A 20,848-nucleotide genomic window follows, 5' to 3' on the forward strand; every position below is an offset into this window, starting at 1 on the left:
CATTTGCAATCCCTTACTGAAGGATCTACAGCTAAGTCCTGACCCAACCCTTTTAATTATTTTTATTCAACCAAGAAGGTTGTTTCTAATCACAAATGCGACATCATCTTGGCAAACATCATCATTGCCATCACCCTAATCTTTAGCTCTCTCCACAGGTTCTCTATCAGACCAGGTCCGTTATACCCCCATCCCAGTAGTGGGCCCTGGTCTTGTGCTGTAATGGAGATTTATACAGTGACTGCAATGACTGCGGACTTAGAAAGTCTTACCCTGAGGAAGAAAGGAAACTTCCTTCCATAGAAGCCCATTCTAAAGAACTCCGGCTCAATCCTCTGCTGCTCGATGATGTTGTCATAATACGCTGCCTCCATTTTCTGTGACACAAAGACAAACACGCAGAGGAGCCATGATGAATAATAATTTAATCACACACTTTACTGAATCCTCTGCGTTTCCTGAGGAGTGTGGGCGTTCTCAGGTAATTGGGACATTGTGTTTGCACTTCACACCACACGGCAGAGCGTCACAGTGACAGAGGGAGCTGAAAATCTCTCCTCCCAGCATCACAGAGGACGCTTGTTTGAGGATAGCAGCAGAAACGGGTTGCGTGCAGCACTTTTCTTACCCGTATCCAGCTGAGACTCTGATAATCATATAAAGTCTCATACTGGAAAGCCAGCTCCCGGCAGAGAGAGATCCCATATTCCCAGCACTGTAGAGATAAATATAAAAGAGATAAAGGAAGAATGAGACGTGAAACTAAAACCTTAGCTCACGTCAGCCACAAAAAAATCATGAGGAAAATGATACGTTTTGTTATTGTATTTGTCTGCTTAGAATGAGGATTGACAAATGTGCTTTTGATGGCGCAGATTGCCAATCCACAACCTGAGATTTGTCACATGGGGGAAGTTTAAGTATCTTGGTGTCAGACGGACCGGGGCGTCATCTGCAGTAATGAAGGCGCAGCTCTCAATTTACCGATCCACCTATGTTCTTACTCTCACACATGGGCAAGAGATAAGGATCGTGACTGAAAGAATGACACCTCGGATACAGGGGGTGGTAGGGTGGTTTGACTCAGCATAAAACATAGGGTGGGAGGATCCTTCATTTGGGGGGGAGCTCGAAGTGCAGCGGCTACTCTCCATGTTGATGGTTCATGCATCTGATCAGGAGTCGACCTCGATGCCTCCTGGTTATTCGAGCACGTTCCACTGGGAGGAGACCCCGGGGTAGACCCAGAACTAGCTGGAAGGACTATGCAGTCATATTCAGTATTCAGGAAATTAGACTACGTGCTTGGATGAGAATCATTTGTCAAAATAATAGTACATTTTGAAAATAAACTTTAAGAAGGTATCAAACATTTTTTATAGTAGGCCCAAACATCTGTATCAAACATGATTTCGTTAGTCTGGTGTAATTTTCTGATCTTAAATGCTGTGTTTAGCTGAAAATGTTTAGCTGGACATCTTCGTAAGATACCAGAAATAAAGGCTTCAAAGAATCAGTTTGTGTGAAATGAATCTGTATAGTGTGTTTCACTTAGTAAAATGAGATCCTGAAATCAATCAACTTTTCAATATTATTCCAATTTACTGAATATGACCCTTTATCCCGTCTTGCCTGGGAAAGCCTGGGGTTCCCCCAGAATGAGCTGGAAGGTTTGTGAGGGTGAGCAATGTCAGGGTTTCCCTCCGGCAAACCCGCGACCCGATTTCTGATACGCAAAAGACAACGGCTAGATGAATGGATGGACATTAAAAATTAAACTGCTGCGTGACACACTAACATACTAAGAAAGGACCTTATTTGTAGCAAAAGAGATAGTTTGATTTTAAAAATTAGGGGGAGAAATAAATGTAAGACTTGATCTAAATCTAGTTTGACTTCAGCGTCACATGAATTCTAAACGCTGAGTTTTAAGTCTGCATTTTGGGTCAACCGTGCTTCAAAACGTGTATTAAAAAAGTCACAGTCTCTTTATCTTACTTCCGTTTCTTTGCACCAGTTATCCCTATGCACAATACCGCAGTTGCAAAGGAGTCATTGAAAGCAATATTTGGTGGGTTGTTACCTTTCAAGTGGAATGCATTCAAATAATATATTTGGGTTGTTGCATCAGTTTAATTCACCCAAACACCAACAGATGATGTGTATTTATAGTGCTAGAGATGCTAATCATCACAAGGGGGAGGGAGGGGGCATTGTTAAGAAAGGAAGGATTTTGAAAAAATCTAAATCAATTTCTAACCTGGCCAGCCAGATTGATAATGTGTAGCACATCATTGATCTGGGACTGCTTCCATTGACTCGGTTTGGGGAAAGGAAGGACATTCAGTAGAACTCTCCGAGCTGATTGGGCGACGTGACACCCAGCGCCCGTCTACCAAAGGTTAGTTGTAGCCAATCACGGTATCATATTAAAACGTAAGCAGTAGGTACGATAAGAAACCACAAGAAGGTAAGCGAGTCAAGTGCTTCTTCCTGTTCTTCTTTCAAAGATGAAATCGTGGAACAGATGTGATAGCAGCTGTCCCAGTGCGTCCTCCTGCGCTGCCATGTTCATGTTGGTTCGGCCGTGGAACGGCAGCTCTTGCTGTCGCCGCACCAGGATGTTCAGCCTTAAACTACAAAACATTGCTGAGCTGATTTCCACCGGGGTTATTTGTGCATTGTATAATTCCCAAAAATGCCAGAACCAATGATTTCTTCTGCTGTTCTAACGCTTTACTGTTATTCATTTTACCGATTAGCAGTTTGAAAGTAGTAGCGAGGAAAAGCTGAAGAGTTTATTTCCAAATCTTTAAATTCCTTTGGGTACTACCAACCTGCAAGCAGCTTTTTAAGACCATATTGAGTTATTTGTATCCGGTGTAAATTCTAACACTACCTGCATGAGGTAGCTCTATAAAAGCCTTTTTTTTCCTCCCCTCTCATACACAGAAGTAACTACAGGAGAAGGGACCGAGTTAATGAAAGATGACGGTTTTTATTTCTTTTCAGCTGCTACCTGGGTCCGCTGGGTATTTTCCTCTGCAGAGCACATGGGCCGGTCAACTAATTTAATTTTGCGGATGAACACCGACCGGGGAGGAGAGGTTTGAAAAAGAAAATTACATTTTAACTGATTGCTGATCCTCAGTAAGAAGTGGTGCAGTGTGTGCAAAGGTTTTACCTGAGTTATTGAAATATGTCAGAAATTTGGCTCTAAATCTACCAGCTGAAACATTAAAATCAAGTGTTAATTGCCATTCTTGTAATTAGCTATTTGCAAGTTTAATATACATTTAATTGACTTTAGAACATAATTTAATTTGTGAAAAGGATGCAATTCTGCAGCATATCTACTAAGGCATATGCTGTTTTAGTAATATGCAAGACTTTAGCAAAAGATTAAGGAGGAAGAATGGAAAAGTTAATGATGGGTGAATAACTTTGTTTCTTGTGAAGCAGCTGCACTTCGATGATGAGAATGTAACAGCTCCTTGACAACCGGGACAAAAAGAAAGTTTAAAAATATCCGCTGTCTAGATTTCCTCTTCAGGTAATTAAACAGGAATGGTACCTAGAACCGTCCTTTTTTTTCCTAGAATTTAATATATTGTTATACATCTCCTGCTAGTTCACGGAAATTAAGTAAATTTCCCCGCAATCTTTCATTTTACACTTAATTGGAGGCTCAGATACAGTGAAATGAGTCAGATTAGTAAATGTAAATCTGTAATGTAAAAAAAGATAGAGCTACAGGAATAAAATCACTTGCCTTTCCCTTGTTGAAGTAGTGGAGGATTTTACGACTCAGGTTTTCTTTGCGCTGCCACTCACTCTGACAGGGGTAGTGGAGAAAATCCCTAAGAGGCCGGTCCTCCCACTGCAGCAGCTCCCAGTACAGCAGCAGAGTGAACGCTGCCTCTGTTCAAGTAGTCATAAAGAAAACAAACACATAATTAGGTTCTAAAGAGAAAACGATCAGTTTTACACTGATAGCCCAAAAGAAAAGCAGAAATTCAGGGTCCAGACATTTTTCAGGACAGACTGCGTATGACATGAAACACAAATTTACAAGATGGCCTGAGCTTCGTCGCTGTATGTTGGCATGACGGTGACTAGAGGCTGAAAGATCATTTTGGATGTTTAAATCTTATCAATTTAATCTGATTTCCATGTTCAGAAACATCCTTAAATGAGCATACATTTCAAAACAAGATACATCAAACAAAGTCAGCCTTTTTTCAGGATGGAAATTCAAACTTACATTAACACTTTACACATTAATGACCGGCAGTAGTCAGTGGAGTTCAGATCAGGTGACTATAATGGCCACACTAGTACTTTTGTCCAGGACCTCTTCTCAAAGCAAGCCTTGGTGGGCTTTTAATCATGCTAGTGATCATCACTGGTGACTCAAGGACCAATGGCACTCAAGCTTCCGCTTCCTTACAGGTGGCATGACATCTACAGCCAGGATTTCCTTGACTTGACTGAATTCATGTTGCCCTCCACCATCCAGTGACACGCAAAGTAGCCCAAGAGCATCAATGAGCTGCCGGCATGCTTCATTAAAGACATGGTTTACTTTTAAGCATGCATTTTGTTCTTTCTCTTCCACCTAATTCATGAGCCCGTTTAGTTTTGATTCACCTCTCTGCAGAACAGAAATCCCAAAAAATTGGTTATTGGAAATTGGAGTGACTTTTCTTGTGGTTTTGGGTCATTAGTGGTTCATGTACTGGAGTTCAGACACGGAGACCCTCTGTGTCTTAACATGGAGGCTACCAGCAGGTCTGACCACCTGCCTCCTCAGCAATCCGACTCTTTAATGTTAAACCTGCAAACTCAGCTCCCCACTGTATCTCTAGGAGCATGCAGGACATTACCTGTGTTGGCATAATTTCCCCTGGTACTGCAAAGCAAAGATTTCTTCTCCTAGCCATATTTCTGATATTCAATGAAAACTGTCACAACCAGAGGTCATCTATAAGAATCTAATTTAACTATCCTCCATGCACTTGTGTAAAGTGTTACAAATACCTAAAATGTTTAAATAATAAGTAATAAATTATTTATTTTGTTTTTCCAATTTCAAATTTAGCAAACACACCTTGTTCGCAGTGGATGTGGAACAATTTAATTGTAACTGCATCTAATTTTATTCCCTATAATAACTCTTCCCTTTTATTCCTTAAGATGCACATAAAAGACTAAAGCACAGGGATGTCCCCAGAACTGTACCTTTGTACAGTGCATAACATGCATATTAAAGGTGAACTCGTGCACAAATCGCCTTTTTTTTTTTCATTTGCCAATAAACTGTATACATTTTTTTTTTACTTTCCTATGTGTAATTTGTGTTGTTTCTTTTAATTATGACGACTGCTTTTACCATTTATTGTTTTTACATGTACAGTGACCTTGAGTGTTTGGAAAGGCGCTTGAAATAAAATGTATTATTATTATTATTATTATTATGGATGTTTTATAGTGCTGTCTACAAATCCTGGTCATGATTGTTGACAATTTACTGTACATTTGTTGAAATCCTGCTTTTAGTGTCTAAAATCGTCTGTGTGACGCCCTCTTCAGGTTTAACAAGTGTACTGCATTTGAGTTTTGAATCCGTATTGATATTAGGTGTGGTCAGAGTAAGTCTATGGTACAGGGGCGAGTTACCCTTTAACTGTATCTTTAAAACTTTTTTTGTATGTCTATGAACTTTATTGCCAGGAACGCTGTACATTAAAACCAAAAGGATTCAATGAGAACATACTAAATTTAGCCTAGAATCCTCATATTTGAACCAAGAATCTTCATTCTTTAAAAAAAAAGCAACAGTACAAACAACTGTGACACTGTGCAGATGTGCTGCCAACACCCAATTAGCATTCCTCTATGCACACAACGTGAGGCGAGTCAAAATAAAACCACAAGTAAATTTGCACCTCTAAAAATAAACATTCACTTCCTTTGCTTTTCTGAAATATCTGAATGAGCAAATCAAGGCAGTTCTCCCCTCTGTTCCCCAGGTGGGAGGAGATCTGCTCTGCTGCTTCAGCAAATGCAGCAGTCAACACAACAGAACTGTGAGCTTAAATTAGAACTGAACATCTATTTTTAATCTGAATAGGAAAAAAAAAAAAAAACGAGTGCCTGCTCTGTAGATTAGCATCTCGTGAAAAACGGCGAGGTTTCTCTTCTTGTGAGTTACATGACTACATACCATCTGCTCAAGTTAGCTTATATTCAAACGTTTTGTGTTCAAATTAGCTTTAAATAGACTATGTGATGACTAGTAATTTACGTTCTCTCGTGTTGTTTCAGCTCAGAGTGAGAGTTTGCGGTTTGCTGTTGTCATTAGGTGAATGCATAAAGAACACGGTCATATAAAATATAACATCATATAAATAATCCAGTGACACACACTGAAAGGCCCCCATCCCCCACCATTGTGTCTCTTGCTGTTCACCATGTGGCTTACTTCTCACTGTGTTTGTGCTCTGGACTGTTTGGTGTGTGTGTTTCAAGCAGTGACACAGAAAAAAGAAAAATCAGGGCCGCCAGTCATGAGGAAAAAAGCACTCTGTCACTTGGTGCGTTTACGCATCAAGTAAGGCACCAAAAGAACAGCTTTAGAGTTACAGTTTCTCAAGAGTCGTAGGTAAAATTACACACAGCGAAGGTGAAGTCGAGAAGCGCAGATCGCAGCAGAACGAAGTCAGCAGAGACGCAACTGTAACACGAGCGAATGAGAGACGAGAAAGAGCTGTAAACCAGCAAAGTCTCTATTAGAGATGCACCAATCTGAATTTTCTGGTCGATTCCGATATGAAGCATCGATCAGCCAATGCCAATTTAAAATGATTTTCCTTTCTTTAAGAAAGCAAAATGAGTAGATACAAGAGTAGATACAGAGGATGAGTAGATACAAGAAGAGCATTCACCACAGCTTTTCCTAGCTTTGATGCATTGAGCGATAACCTTCTACATTAGAAATGTTATCATTAACACAGTAAAGCTTTTATATTCACTGATCGGGAAAACGCTGTTTAATCAAGCTGATTATCGGCGGATTGTGGTCACAAGACAAAATTTTCAGTCTCTTGCAAATATTTTTTTTTAACTGCAGAGTTGAGTCTAGGGCTTAAGGGGATGTAAAATGGAGACTAGATAAGGAAAATCCAAAGGACCTTTTTTTCTGATTTACAAAATAAACATTATTAAGAGATTCTTACCGTAGTTTTTTTTTTTACTTAGCTAATACACAAATACATGCAAACTCTTCAAAATCGCCAGTAAATATACCCATTATAAATCAGATTTGTGCTATTAATCTGGTATACATATATATTATATACACACATTCCTAATTTATCAACTTTGTTCTCTGTTTGACAGTGTTCATGCATTTTCATGTGCATTCCACTGCAGTATCATAGCTTATAATGTTACATCAGCTAGCTTAACTCAATATTATGAGCTCACACAATGGTGCACCTGATAATAGAGAAAGCCCTCTGCATGCTGCAGCTCCTACTACAAGCAACTAAAAGTATCAGTGAACCTAACTGCAGCTAATCCAACATGTATCCAGGGGAAATTTCATTTCAGTCAACAGCTTCCTCTCAACAGTTTCTTAAACGTTTAAAAGTTTGGCTTTTATGACATCGGAGATGAAAAGAAATACAAATGTTTCTAATTAATAGGTGGTTGCGACCTTGGTGCAATGACTTTGAGGCGGCCCAAAGTCACAATAATCTGTCAGTTTTCATTCGAATAAACTACATAGTTAGAGTTTAATTGAAATTATTTTAGGATAGACAATGTACTAATATCAGAAAATAAACGGCAAAATATTACAGATGATCTGAGTGAATCACGTTTAACCACCATCATGACTTTCTAACCATTTCACAAAGAAAATAACTAAATTTATGGATTGATAAATCCAAGTTGATAATGCCATATTTCTCCAAACGCTAGTTTAGCATCAATAATGTTTATTTGTGTAACTGATTAATGTACGTGTCAATTAGTCCTATTTTGCTACTTGGACATAATGAAGTACAGTTTGTGAGTAACACTCTTTAATGCCACTTACTCAGCCTGTTGCATAAGCTGAAAACCTCCCCTGACTCCCTGCTTACATGACTGAAAGGGGAATTATCAAATACAAAATTAACTGTAAATCTTTTCCCAAGAAGTAATAATAAATAATAAATCCAAGAATGAAAGAGTAAATGCCAACGGAACATAATTATCTACCTGACATTTAGACCATGAATTTAATTAAAGGAGCCTCTGTATTCTTGTTTGATTTTAAGGTTGGAAGACTCCTATCTATTAACATGTTCATCTGTGGGGGACCAAATAATAAAATGCTGGGAAGGTTTCACCGGGTTTTAAATCTATGTTGCTTCAGGATGAAGTCATTTAAGTCAGTTTATGTTTACAGCATATTAAAAACAAAAATGTTGAATAAAAGAAAGAAAAATGAAAAGAGAAAACTGAAACAGGAAATGAAAACTATCCAAAACTTAACTTCTTGTGATTGTTTTCGGCTTTGTTATACAGCATCATAAATTAGAATTTGTTATTTTGTTATTTATTGACATTTATTTATCTGTTTCACGGTTTGCTGCAGCAGTGCAATCTCACCAAAGATGTGGTTTATTGTCCGCACAACAAACTTCGCTCAGTTGAAGTTTTTCAACACTGTTAAATGTAATAAAAACCTCTTTTATTGTGAAATTTTAAATAGAATTAGCACCACTAATCAACTTTTAACCAGTGCAAATGTCATACTTTGAATGGTACAATGTTAAACTTAGGTAACGCATTTGGGTAGGACTCCTTTTTCCTTTGTGGGTATGAGGATTGTTGCGTCCTTTGCGACTGCTTTTCATATTGATAGCTAGTTTGTGACATTCTTTTTTAGTTGAACTATAACAAGGGTGACCTTGAGTAGGTGAAACAAATCAGGTAGCTTATAGATAAATAATTTGAGCACACATATAACACATGTGTTTTTTGTTTTTGGCCAGAGACCATCACCAAGTTTCTAAGGTGTGAGCATAAACTTGCAAATGATTACTCAAAAGTATAACAATGTATTGTTCAGTACAGTTTTTCAACTCTAAAAGTAATACTAAAAATAACCTGCGTTGAAAATCATCAGCATGAAAAGCCAATCAGCGTGAGAGTTGAATCATGGCAAACTAGATTATCGCTCAAAGGTTTGGGGTTGCTTAGAAATCTCCTGTTTTTAATAAAAAGCACAATTTTTCTCAATTAAAATAGTGTTAAATTGTTTAGAAATACAGTCTAGACGTTGTCAATGTGGCATCCTGTCTATAATTGTCACCACAGTCACCAGAGATGTTGTGGGAGCAGCTTGACGTCAAGCCAATCCAACTTGTGGGAGGTGCTCCAGGAAGCATGTGGTGACATTTCCTCACCTTACCTCAACAAATTGACAGCTAGAATGCCAAAGGTCTGCAAGGCTGTATTTGCTACAAATAAAGGATCGTTTGATGAAGGCAAGCTTTGAAAGACAAAATTGGGATTTCAAGTACAAATCATTATTTCTAACCTTGCCAATGTCTTGACAATATTTTCGAATAATTTTACAACTCATTTGATTATTAAAATGTTAGTTCTTCTTGGAAAAGCGTAAAAAGAAATTCGGGTTACCCAAACTTTTTTAGAGGTAGTGTACAAGATGAAAAATGTGCATTTGCTGCCGGAAACTTGCCCACGTCTCAGTTACCTGTGAAATCCTCTGCCTGAAGATGCAGGTCACACAGTTTGTGGATGTAACGGATGTACATGTCCTCCTTGTTGACCTCTGATTTGTAGAAGTTCTGAGGTTTTAATAAGAAGGTGTGAAACAGTTAAAGTCTATTTTACCCTGTTTCAAGATGATAAACGAGTGGAAGTGTAATGAACGTCTCACCATCAGGTTGACTGAACCACCAATTTTCTTGTTCTCCATCTCGTCTCCTTTCATGCAATCCCTAAAAGCACAAGTACATTTTTTAATGCCCCGCAAACAATAATAATCATACCATTTAACATTATTTAAGCATACCTGTAATCTAGTATTCTCTCAACAAGCCTTGTGACTGATGTAACGAATGAGATTCCAGTTTCCCTCCAGGTCTCCTGCTCAATCTTCTCCAGCAAGCTGAAAGAAAACACATGTCGACCACAGGTAATGAGCACAGGAGGTAAATACCATTATCTTTCTGTTTGGACAGTGCAAGGATTATTCCTCACCTTGGATAAGGACCGAACAGCTGGGTTCTGTTCCAGGGAAGGAATTTAGCAGAGTTTAACAACAGAGTATTTGTTTCCTTGTCTCACTAAATGTATGTTAGATGCTTACAACAGGCTGAAAAGCTCCCTGTGGTTGTCGTCGCCTTTCCCATCCGACACCATGCTGTCCAGCTTATCCATCAGCTCCGCCTCCACCTGCAGGCATAAAAGTTGGGCAACAGGCGCATTGGTTCCCAAAAGAACTATACAAAAGATGCAGCACATAATCTGGATTTCATAACACATGACTTTTATACTGACTTGTTTGAAGTTGCCATTTTTCCTTTGCTCCCAATCCATCATGTCATGAAAAATAGGGATCATAATATTTCGGACCTCGGTCTGAGGCACTAAGGTGACACCAAGGAAGGGTCCCATCATGCCTGGGATGAAGTGTGGCTTGTTGTCACCTAGATCAAATGGATTAATACAAATAGAAGTATTTGTTGGACAGCCTAATGAAAATATACAGGAAACACACAAATTATAGCCACCCTTTAATTTATTTTTCTTGTAATGTTTTTTTTTTATTGATTTTGATCAATAGATCTCTGGGTTTCTGAAGAGCCCTTAGAGTTGCATTGTCATCATTCCTGTGTGCCCATGTAAGAAAGCTGTGCAATGTGTGATCACCCTCTTAAATATGAAAATAAGCAGAGAGCAAAGGCCAAAAGTAAGAAAAGATGCATCAAGTTAATTTACAGAAGATGAAAAAAGTGTGAAAAGCATGGGGCTTTTTTAGGGAATTGTAACATTCTAAATTATTTACATTGAAGTTAATGGTTTCAATTTGAAAACATCTGAATAGGTTCAAGGGGTATGAATACCTTGTTAATGTACCTAAATAAATTGACTCAAACGGTACTTTTCTCAAAGGCCGCTGGAGAAAAAGTGCCTCATTAATGAATTTAAAGCTTTCATATGAAGTCTTCTGCGATCTGTTGACAAAGCTCTGGTTAGTCCTTTGAGTTTAGGAGCCAACTAAATAGCTAAGCACCCTAAAGAAACACGAAGAAATATTGATCCGGGCATCTGACAAAGTATGGCTCATTGGAAGCAAAATATAAAAGCAAATCTTGATAAATTTGCTATACTGCAAATATTTCACTTAAATGATTATTTATGAAGGGAATGACATATTTGACTCACCTAATTTCTGCCACATGCTGAAGAGCTCATATGCCATAATTACTCTCATATCCCCATGCCTACAAAAAGAGAAGAATTGGAAGTGGGTAATAAGATAAACTATTTACAATCTGAATCAGTGCACATATTTATTTTTATTAGTCAACAGCTGTATTTACTTGTCAAGAATTTTCTTTCTCTTGGCAGGAGGGATTGCTTCCAGCTGCAGACTGGGCTGGTTGATGTAGAGGACAGTGAGGCTGAAAAAGGAGTTCCACACCTAAAATTCAAAGAGAAATCAACATAATTGTCATTGAAACAAGGAATAATTTGTAAGTGATTAAACAAAAGGCGTAAAGTATTTAGTGGCTTTGTGCAGTGGTCACCTTTCATCCTATTGCAGCTGCACAGACACTCACCTTGAAATCAAAATCTCCCTCGGAGAAGTTTTTGTGCAGCGCCGGAGACAGAAACTGAGTCGTCACTACGATGATGCTGCAGAAATACAACACAGTATTAGGAAAAAAAACAGCTGGATGTCAAAAACTAATGTAAGAAAAAAAAAAAACTTGCAACACAAGCATCACCTTCAGATAAGTCTCTGGAACAAAGAACTGGCTTTATTCCCTCACCATCTGTGGGACAAAAACTATGTACCAGAAGTGGAGAAGCAGACTTACTGACTGGTTAGAAGACGCATGACGCTCCAGTCTCTGGGGAAGATAGTCAGCTTCATCAGGTTGCGAAAAACACAGAAAATCTTCAACAGGAACTCCTGCAGGAAAAGATGTAACCAAAGTTAGCTCAGCCCAAGTATGAATTCAACAAACGACAGTCAAGCTTTCTCTGATATCAGTTCAGAACTGAAATTGAGAAATGAGCAAAAACGATACCAGGCTTTTAAGACTTTCCCACCTTTAGTTCCTCCTTGCTGTGGAAACTGTTGAGGAGATGGTGAAAGTGGATCTCTGTCATCTGTCTGAGGAGAGAAAGAAGGCAGGAAACATACTCCCCCTGCAGAGAAAGGAACAAGTATGAAAACACATAAAACAGGGTGGTAAATCTGCTGAAAAAATAATGACTATAGTTTGCGATTTTACTACCATCCTTCAAAGAGGCAGACTGAGTGAAAGCTTACCGTTATCTCTGCGGTACACTGGGGACAGCGTTGTCCTCTGGACGTCTCCACGGAATGAGATTTGCTCATGATGGACAGCAGAGTCTGCAGCAGCACATCCAAAAGGCTCTCCACCATCATCTCCACCTCCTCCTGAACAGAGGACTCCTGGAAAGAAGGACAGTTTAAAAGAAGGTCAGAAAAACTTTAAACCACCCCCAACCGGAAGTATGTGATAGATAAAGATGTAAATATGGAACCTAGATAGAGGTGAGGGTTGGGGAGATGGATGGATGAAGAGATGGATATAAAAGTAGGATAGAGAATAAACTCTAGAAATACAAACATTTTACTGCATATTTAAATGAAGTTTCAGTTTACTTTCACTGGAACGCTAAACTTAGGAGCTCTGTAATTATGGCCATAGAACAGTGTACTGCACCATAGAGCTGGTCTTGATTATGGAAAAGATGCTGCTCAGGATCCCAGAACAAATGAGCAGCTCCCTCTGCTGGCGCAGATGCAGATGGATATGATGCAGAACGACAGGCAGCAGAATACTCCGGGACTCTGGGGAATAGAGAGGGAAAGAACGCAAACGTGACATCGAAGACTCTCGGTGTGCAAACTAGACTGTTGTGGGGTAATAAGAAAAAAAAAAAGAAAAAGAGGTGTCCTAAATCCTTCATGCTGGTCTCACCAGGAAAGAAGAAGAGCCGACTCTCAACTGTACGAGCAATCGACTGCAGCTTGACCACATCCATGGACTGGCCAATGTCCACTGTGCTGGGCATGCTCCCCAGTGTGCCTCTGACATATTCAGCTACCTCCTGAACGGTGAACATCTGCAGCAGCTCATCGAAGATGTCAGGAAAACTGTTCAACAGTGCTGCCTAGGAGGGAAGAGAAGGCACACAGAGAAATCATTTGTAGCACACCAAAATAGAAATAAAAATGCTTTTATTTGAACATCCTAAATAATGACACGCAACATTTGAAATTATATAAAATATACACAGTATACGCACAATGCTAATGTGGCTACAAGGTTTTGCTTTCAGCGCAGCCAAAATTATACGCAATCCAAATTAAGTTTAAAATGAATAAAACAGTTTCTGAAAATGAAACATCCTGTTGGAGCAGGCCGATGGCTTCACGTCGTGTGCTGCATTGCGGGACGAACACAAGGGGGCGCTGCAAGTTACCAAAAAAGGACGAGAACCAAGACATATGACCACAGAAAGGCATGCAAGCTGGTCACACCCCTAAGGTGTCCAAAATCAGTGACAGTGAAGCACTGAGGCGTCAGTTAAAAGAATATCCTAAATAAAAGAGTAAGCATTAATATGATAGAACATAGTTTAAAAGAAAAAGATAATCTTTTTATAATGATAATCATCTTTATATGGCATTGCACCATGTGCACATTCCGATGAAATTTGTTCTCTGTGGGAAGGAAACTGATGGAGTGATATACTTCACATGTTTCTGTGAATTTTGATGATAATGGCTTTTAGCTACTGTATAGCTAAAATTCATCAGGATATACCATTGGACCAATAAAAACAGCCTCTAAACACAGAAATGTTAGGGCCAACACAATCTTAGAGAAGCGTGCAGGCTTGAAAGAAAGTTGTTGAGCCCTTTCACATGGAGGCCAAGCAACAATAGCTCACTGCTAAATAAGCTGGCTTTTCACAAACTCTTTTATCCAAACTCATTAATGGAAAGTTTAGTGGAAGGAGAAAGTATGATACAACAGGTTGCACAGGCAACAGGTCTTACCACAGACCTAAACTCCAGAAAGACTCTATGGAGTATTATCAAGAGGAAGATGACAGGCCCATTAATATGGACAAGCTGACTGCTGCCATTAATAAAACAACCTTTACTGACAGGAGAAAAAAAATTCTAGTTGCAATAAAAGTGGTGTGAAGCTTTACTTAAAATAAAACAAACTAGCAGATGTTGGTTTGAAGTAATCTTAATTTTACCATCATGTTTATTCTGACTAGAAGTAATTATAAAATTAAATTATAAAGGATAGACCCAGCTGGAGTCCTGACTTAAATCTGACAGATAATATGGGAAGGAGACTTGAGGCTCATTACAGCAGAAACAAAAACCTGGTTTGCCATACCATTTTTTGAATAAAATGTTATCAAAAACAGATAAATTTCAATTAATTTGTACTTAAGTTTAACTTACCCCAAAATCAACCTTTCTTTGCAGATGAACTGTATAAACTGGGTCCCATTTTAATGTTACTGTGCAATTTCTTTCATTGATGTGAATTTGTTCAGTTCTGCAATGTTTGTCTTAAACCCATCTTAGTGCTGCCCTCTTAGGCCTGAACGGTGGCTATTGCAGTTGAATTTTTCTACTTATTCAAACAGTACAAGCTTTCTACAACATAGCCCCGCATTCGTGTATAAAAGCCTCTTAGTGAGACACAAGACACGCCCCATCGCCCCCGTGGCGAGACAGACTCAGGAACATTGATCGATAGTGTTTAACGTTTGTTACTGCCTTGAACATTAGCTCTTGTTAGCAATGATGGTGCTAACATCATTTTACCACACAGTAATTACACCATTCTGTCCACTACCTCTGCAGTGCCTGCTTCGGGCATAGCTGAATCAGCGTCTTAACCAGCGGCTTGAACTGATAAGGCTCAGGCTCACTGGGCTCCACACAGCCTCCCTCAGCCTCCGGTGACGGGGGGGGGGTGAAACATCCTCCACCTCAAAAGACCAATCTGTAGCAAACCCACTAGTGTCACCCTTGTCACTTCATGTTTCAACATGTCCCTTTCCCTTGTCCTGGCCACAGCCCTGCTCAAACTCCCCCCCTCCCCCGACACACACCTCGCCCCTGCTCCTCAGGGTCTCTTGACACTGCTGACTTTCGCAGCATTTTTCTAAATTTATTTGCAGTGAACTTATGGAAAGCTCTGGTCAAGTACCGCTGCTCGACAACAGGAAAGGATAATATTTTCATTAATATTATCTTCATTAGGCCCATGAAGGGGCCTTCAGTTTAGCCCCGCCCCTGAAAGCAAAACAGTGCCATCTTATAGTGACATCATAGCTGAAGGAACTCTGCAGTTACAATGAAAATGTCTCTCATTGAAAAAAAGCTGCAGCATAAAATGAAAATATCATCATAAGTTTTTACTTTCCAACAATGTTTGACTTTTCAATGTCTAATTTTTCAATGCCAAATCTATTATTCGATGTCATTGCAAGCGATTTTTCAATGTTTGATTTTTCAATGTTTGATTTTTTAATGTTTGATTTTTTAATGTTTGATTTTACAACACCAAACCTCTTTTCAATGTCACTGCAAGCTGTCACTGTTTTAGCTCCATAGCCACACATCATTAATGCATTAATTCATGCAAAAGACATAATTTTTTGAGAAACAAAATTTGGAATTCCATTAGTTGTAAGACCTAATTCAAATTAACACAAATAAACACTTGAAATATATCACTGTATGTGTAATGAATCTGTAATGATGTTATCATCTAATAGAGATGCACCTATACTATGCGTTTCCTGAGTCCGAAAACAGTGAAATTGTTGGATACGATCCGTCTAACCTGTGTGAAGACGAGATTCTCTGAGCTGCGGCTGTCCAGACTCAGGACAAAGCGGATCGACTGGAAAAGCTCCTGGATGCTGGCTCTGAACTGCTCCTCCTCCATCCCACAGGTGGCTCTCGAGTACAGGATGCGAGACTGGACAATGAACTTGAACAGGTACTCCAGCGCCTGAGGTGGTTGGGAGCAGGATACAGATGGAGACAATCAGATAACCCGCCACACGTGGCATCTCGTACTTTTAGTTCCCCAGTAAGGAGAGCAGACCTAACCACCTAATCAGTTTAAGGTTAAAAATCAATACCTGGAAGAAATTATTGCAATCAGGCAGTGCAGTGAAATATCTCTTACCATTATCTTGTCACAAGACCACATAAAAAGGCAGCACTCCTCGCATCAATACCCACAGAGCTTCACAATGACTTCCTTTCAAATAAATTGTGCAGTGAATTCACTTCCCGAGTCCTCGTGTGGTATTGCATTACTCCTTATCAGCTGCGTTTCTGTTTGACCATTTCCTCTTTCAGAGTTAATTGATCCCGACTGAAGGAGCCAGATCAGAACTAGGAGGAAGCGGGTGTGATACTTTACCCTCATAGCTTCCTGTATGTGATCCTGTCGGACGACCTCAGCCGAGCGGTCCATGTACCACTTCAGACATCGAATCAATTCTCTGCACACAAATTGGCTGAAGTTAAGAAACTTCACAGACATCACAGATAAATAATAGATCTTTAAGTAAGACGCAGATTCTGAGAAGAACAGGATCAGTTTGGCCTTACTTGTATGCCAAAGCGCCGGCAAAGTGGTTTTGGATGTAGGCGTCTATTACAGGTCTGAAGTGGTAGAACCGGCTGTCCCTGAGCAGGTTAATGATGAACACCTGAGCACGGATACACACGTTACATCCTATTTCCTCTGCAGAAAAGTCACAAGACCTGATTTAATGTGCGAGCGCAGCTGCGTTCTTTGAATGCTCATACCAGAGACTGGAAAACGAGCGGTCCATATTTGTCTGTGTTTTCGTCCAAAAGACAGAAAAGTGTATCCAGGACGTCTCTCAGGAACTGTTGTGGGAAACAAGAACAAATCTCAAAAACCACCGTTGCATCATCCGCCTTCCCAGAAACTAAAACGGAATCAAAGGAGCCTGAAGAAAACATCGCTTCTTTGGCTAAAAACTGATCACATCAACTTTTACATTCATTCTGAACACATAGTAAGGCTGAAAAGCAGTCTTTAATGCATTCTAGAGACCCATATGTATTATTATTATTATTATAATAGATATAAATAAGCTAAAAAATAATCTCTTCCTCAGTTATAGGGATCACAGGTGACATGTGATAATTAAAATCCTTAAAACAAATTGGCTGCTAAGAACATTCACTACATTTAAATTTTTTACAAGATAAATGTAACTAAAGTCTGTTTTTAAGCGGAGACTTTTTTCATCAGATCAGAGTATCTGGGAACTTCTAATCACTGATCAACTACTTTATGTTTCCCCCTAGATGTAAATATGGTCATTCAACCCCTTCTCTTGGCCACTCTTCAAAATGGGAAAGACAAGATAATATGCTGTTAAAGTAAGGCAGGTGTGTGTTGATCTTTATGATGCAACAAACAGCTGCAATAAAACAATCACATGCCATAAGCTTGGCCATATCTACAGTCAGAGCAACACTTTATAAACGAAAAGAACGTCATTGTGTGGAATTTGCTAAATGCTGCAGAGACATTAACTAGAGCTGTGTGCTTTGATCAAATGAAGTTAAGATTGATCTTTCCAACATAAACACTCCAGGCTGGTCTGGAATGAAACAAAGGATGAAACAGCAGAGCACCAACTACAGGTTGCTCAAATGCGAGCCACCAGAATTGATAAAGACTCCTGGATAGGTGTTGAAATGTTTTCAGAAACAACTGAGCTAAAAGTCTGGTCGCCTCTGGTTTAAGCCTGTTTGCTGTTGCGATGACCCGGACAACTGAGAATTTGCACAGGCAAAGGATGAACATGTGGAAAAGCACCCGGGGGCCCACTGTTGAGCACGGTGGAGGATCTATGAGGCTGTCAGCCTGTTACTGTTTCAAAGCCCCTGGGAATCATTAAAGTGCTTGTGCAAAGAACTCATAAAAGACAACTTTTTACATAAAAATGTGTCTGACTCTACCTGAAAACGAAAAATGGGTCTTCACAGGGTCTTTCAGATAGATTACAATCTAAAACATATGGCCACTTTAATACGGAAATGGTTCACCAGACACAAAATTAACCTTTTTAAATGGGCCTCAGGGCCCTCAGACATAAATCTTGTAGAAAAAAAGTGTGAGCTGAGCTGAAAGGAAAGGAACATAAGAGACGATACAATGACTCCAGATGATCAAGACAGATTGGGCAAAAATAAAAGGTGAAAGATTCCTTTCTCTGTATGGTCCAAGCTCGGGAAATGTTAAAAAGAGACTACAAAACATATTAATGGCAAGAGTGTCAATGACTGTCATGTATAATTTCCCATTGTATCCAAAGGTTTGATTATTCTATTTAAGATTATTTACTGTAAAACAGATAAATATATATTTTCAAGAATTTGCAAAAGTTTTACCAGGAATTCCAACAAACTGTAAAAACTGGGGTATATAGTTTAAAAAGGCCGTAAATATTAATATTATTATTCAAGAAATAATAATAATGGTGTAATGACCTTCACAATCTCCTCTCCACTGATCTGTCGGAGTCGACCGAGGATATCCAACACCCTGTCTGGATGGGCCTTCCAGTTCAGAAGAGCCAGAAGATCCACTAAAAATTCAATAAAACCAAAATGTATGGAATTGAATCAAACAGGAGACATAGAGGATTTGTGTGTGAGCTGGTAAATTACCATTTTGAGTGAGTTTGGTCGAGCAGAGGATGGTGGAGACCCAGAAGGTTTCTTTAGGGCTCCTCTGGAAAGGCAGGTTGGCTGGCAGGTTGGGGCAGCTGTTGAAATCCTCCTTACAGCAGGGAAGGCTGAGGTACAGCCCCTGGTTACTGAAGGTGGCATTTTCATCACACTGAATGGTGTGATGAAGAGAGGAAGAGAGGAAAATTCAAAGATCGGCTGAAAATTTTAACAGAAAAATAGCTTTTTGAGGCTTACTTTTATTTTGTAAACAGGAGCTCTGAAACGTTTTGCTTATCTGTAGTTTTTACTTTTTTTAAAATGATAGATTCAGCAGAACATTAGTGGAATGGCACTGAAAAATCTAAATAAATTAAGTACTACATTAAAACCTACATTTAAAGTAGAATGACACTTTAATTTAGAGTTTTTAATCTTATTTTAAAGTTTGAATTCAATTCCGAATTTGAGAAGAATTTGCAATTTAAAATTAGTTAGAGATTGAAATAAAATGTACACAAATTGAATTAAGATTTTCAATTTTAATTAAAAAAGCAGAGTATATTAATCTAAAGTCTTAATATAGTTACACATTGTAACAAAGCAAAGACTGACAGCAGCGGTAAGCCCCTTATATTCACGAAGAGCAGACGTGTGCTTGATTTATTCAGTGGAATAAGACAATCAACTCTCATTTATATAAAGAATAATAATAATATAAGCTGTTAATTGTTCATAACAGCTTTAGTTTTAGCAGGTGATGCATATCAGGCTGTCTGGCTTTGGTCATGGACTCAATGGACCGTTTTAAGTTTGAGTTTGTCGTGCATCTGAGCTCAGAAACATTATCTTTATTCAATGTTCTCCATTAAGGAACCACCCTGTTTCAGCAGAATAATGGTGGGATGACACAGGCTAACTACAAGAAAGAAATGCAACATTGGCAAGATGCTAACATATAGGATTTTGCAGTAATTTGTGCAGTGCACAAATTAAATGTTAACATTCTGGAATAAAAAAAAAAAAACAGGGATTCTTTAGTAACTAAAAACATGGATATTTTGTTCATATGAATGCTCCTAAAGTGATAGCAACTGCAGGGAAATTGTAAATATGAAAATATTATATTGCCCTATCAAGGATTGGCCCTTCAGTCTGTTTTTGAAAGACTTCTCTGAGCTAAAACATGTATCTCGTAGCATGTTCCCACCTTCCCCATCTTTCTAAGCATTCTTTGTTTGCAGAACAAAGTGTCCAGAGTTGAGAGAGGTCAAACTGCACAAAGAAAGATGGATAGGGCAAGAAAATGACAGACAACAGCCCAAGGGCAAACTTGTTGTGAGGTATTTTTGGATCAGTCGTACATGGCTGTAAAGTTCAAAGAGAAAAAAGCAGAAAAGATGTGAATCATCTCTCCCAATATGTAATGGAAGCTCACTGGAAAGATTTTCCATTAATAAGCACAGCTAAAACCTACAAGGTGTGAAGACGAATCAGGTTAATTGGAGCTAAATGCATGTCCGCTGTGTCCACCGTGACGTTACCGTACCTTGTACACATACAGCTCATGGATCTCGTCTGAGAGCGTGGTCCCGTCCTCTCTCATCAGGGGAGTGAAGGAAAAACCAAACAACTTTTTCTCCCCTTTGTCTTTAGCTGAAAGGAAGCACAGCGTGATATCATGTCTCGTGCACGTTTGGATAGCAGTCAGGCACTCTGCCTCGATGCTTTTGCTTTTTTAAGGGGGGAGGGAGGGGGCGGTTTGATCGAGACGGAGCTGCAGTTGTGACTCAC

The 20,848-nt window shown here is 39.2% G+C and overlaps 1 protein-coding gene across 5 annotated transcripts in view; it reads right to left on the reverse strand.

The window, feature by feature from the left end:
* LOC105926120 (dedicator of cytokinesis protein 3) overlaps positions 1-20,848 on the reverse strand; it is a 73,517-nt gene that overhangs the window by 12,245 nt on the left and 40,424 nt on the right. For all 5 annotated transcript variants that reach the window (XM_012862333.3, XM_012862331.3, XM_036132764.1 and 2 more), the window contains exons 17-40: positions 20,604-20,710; positions 19,055-19,226; positions 18,875-18,972; positions 17,153-17,236; positions 16,952-17,052; positions 16,761-16,842; positions 16,170-16,340; positions 13,266-13,458; positions 13,008-13,135; positions 12,587-12,733; positions 12,364-12,462; positions 12,129-12,223; positions 11,868-11,943; positions 11,628-11,728; positions 11,470-11,528; positions 10,582-10,730; positions 10,391-10,476; positions 10,282-10,308; positions 10,094-10,189; positions 9,959-10,019; positions 9,773-9,866; positions 3,773-3,921; positions 629-715; positions 273-377 (exon numbers count right to left, since the gene is read on the reverse strand). In XM_012862333.3, coding sequence (XP_012717787.2) covers positions 273-377; positions 629-715; positions 3,773-3,921; positions 9,773-9,866; positions 9,959-10,019; positions 10,094-10,189; positions 10,282-10,308; positions 10,391-10,476; positions 10,582-10,730; positions 11,470-11,528; positions 11,628-11,728; positions 11,868-11,943; positions 12,129-12,223; positions 12,364-12,462; positions 12,587-12,733; positions 13,008-13,135; positions 13,266-13,458; positions 16,170-16,340; positions 16,761-16,842; positions 16,952-17,052; positions 17,153-17,236; positions 18,875-18,972; positions 19,055-19,226; positions 20,604-20,710 — 2,567 coding nt within the window. The remainder of the gene's footprint in view (positions 1-272; positions 378-628; positions 716-3,772; positions 3,922-9,772; positions 9,867-9,958; positions 10,020-10,093; positions 10,190-10,281; positions 10,309-10,390; positions 10,477-10,581; positions 10,731-11,469; positions 11,529-11,627; positions 11,729-11,867; positions 11,944-12,128; positions 12,224-12,363; positions 12,463-12,586; positions 12,734-13,007; positions 13,136-13,265; positions 13,459-16,169; positions 16,341-16,760; positions 16,843-16,951; positions 17,053-17,152; positions 17,237-18,874; positions 18,973-19,054; positions 19,227-20,603; positions 20,711-20,848) is intronic.

The sequence above is a fragment of the Fundulus heteroclitus genome, unplaced genomic scaffold (assembly GCF_011125445.2).
Source record: "Fundulus heteroclitus isolate FHET01 unplaced genomic scaffold, MU-UCD_Fhet_4.1 scaffold_54, whole genome shotgun sequence".
Classification (NCBI taxonomy): domain Eukaryota; kingdom Metazoa; phylum Chordata; class Actinopteri; order Cyprinodontiformes; family Fundulidae; genus Fundulus; species Fundulus heteroclitus.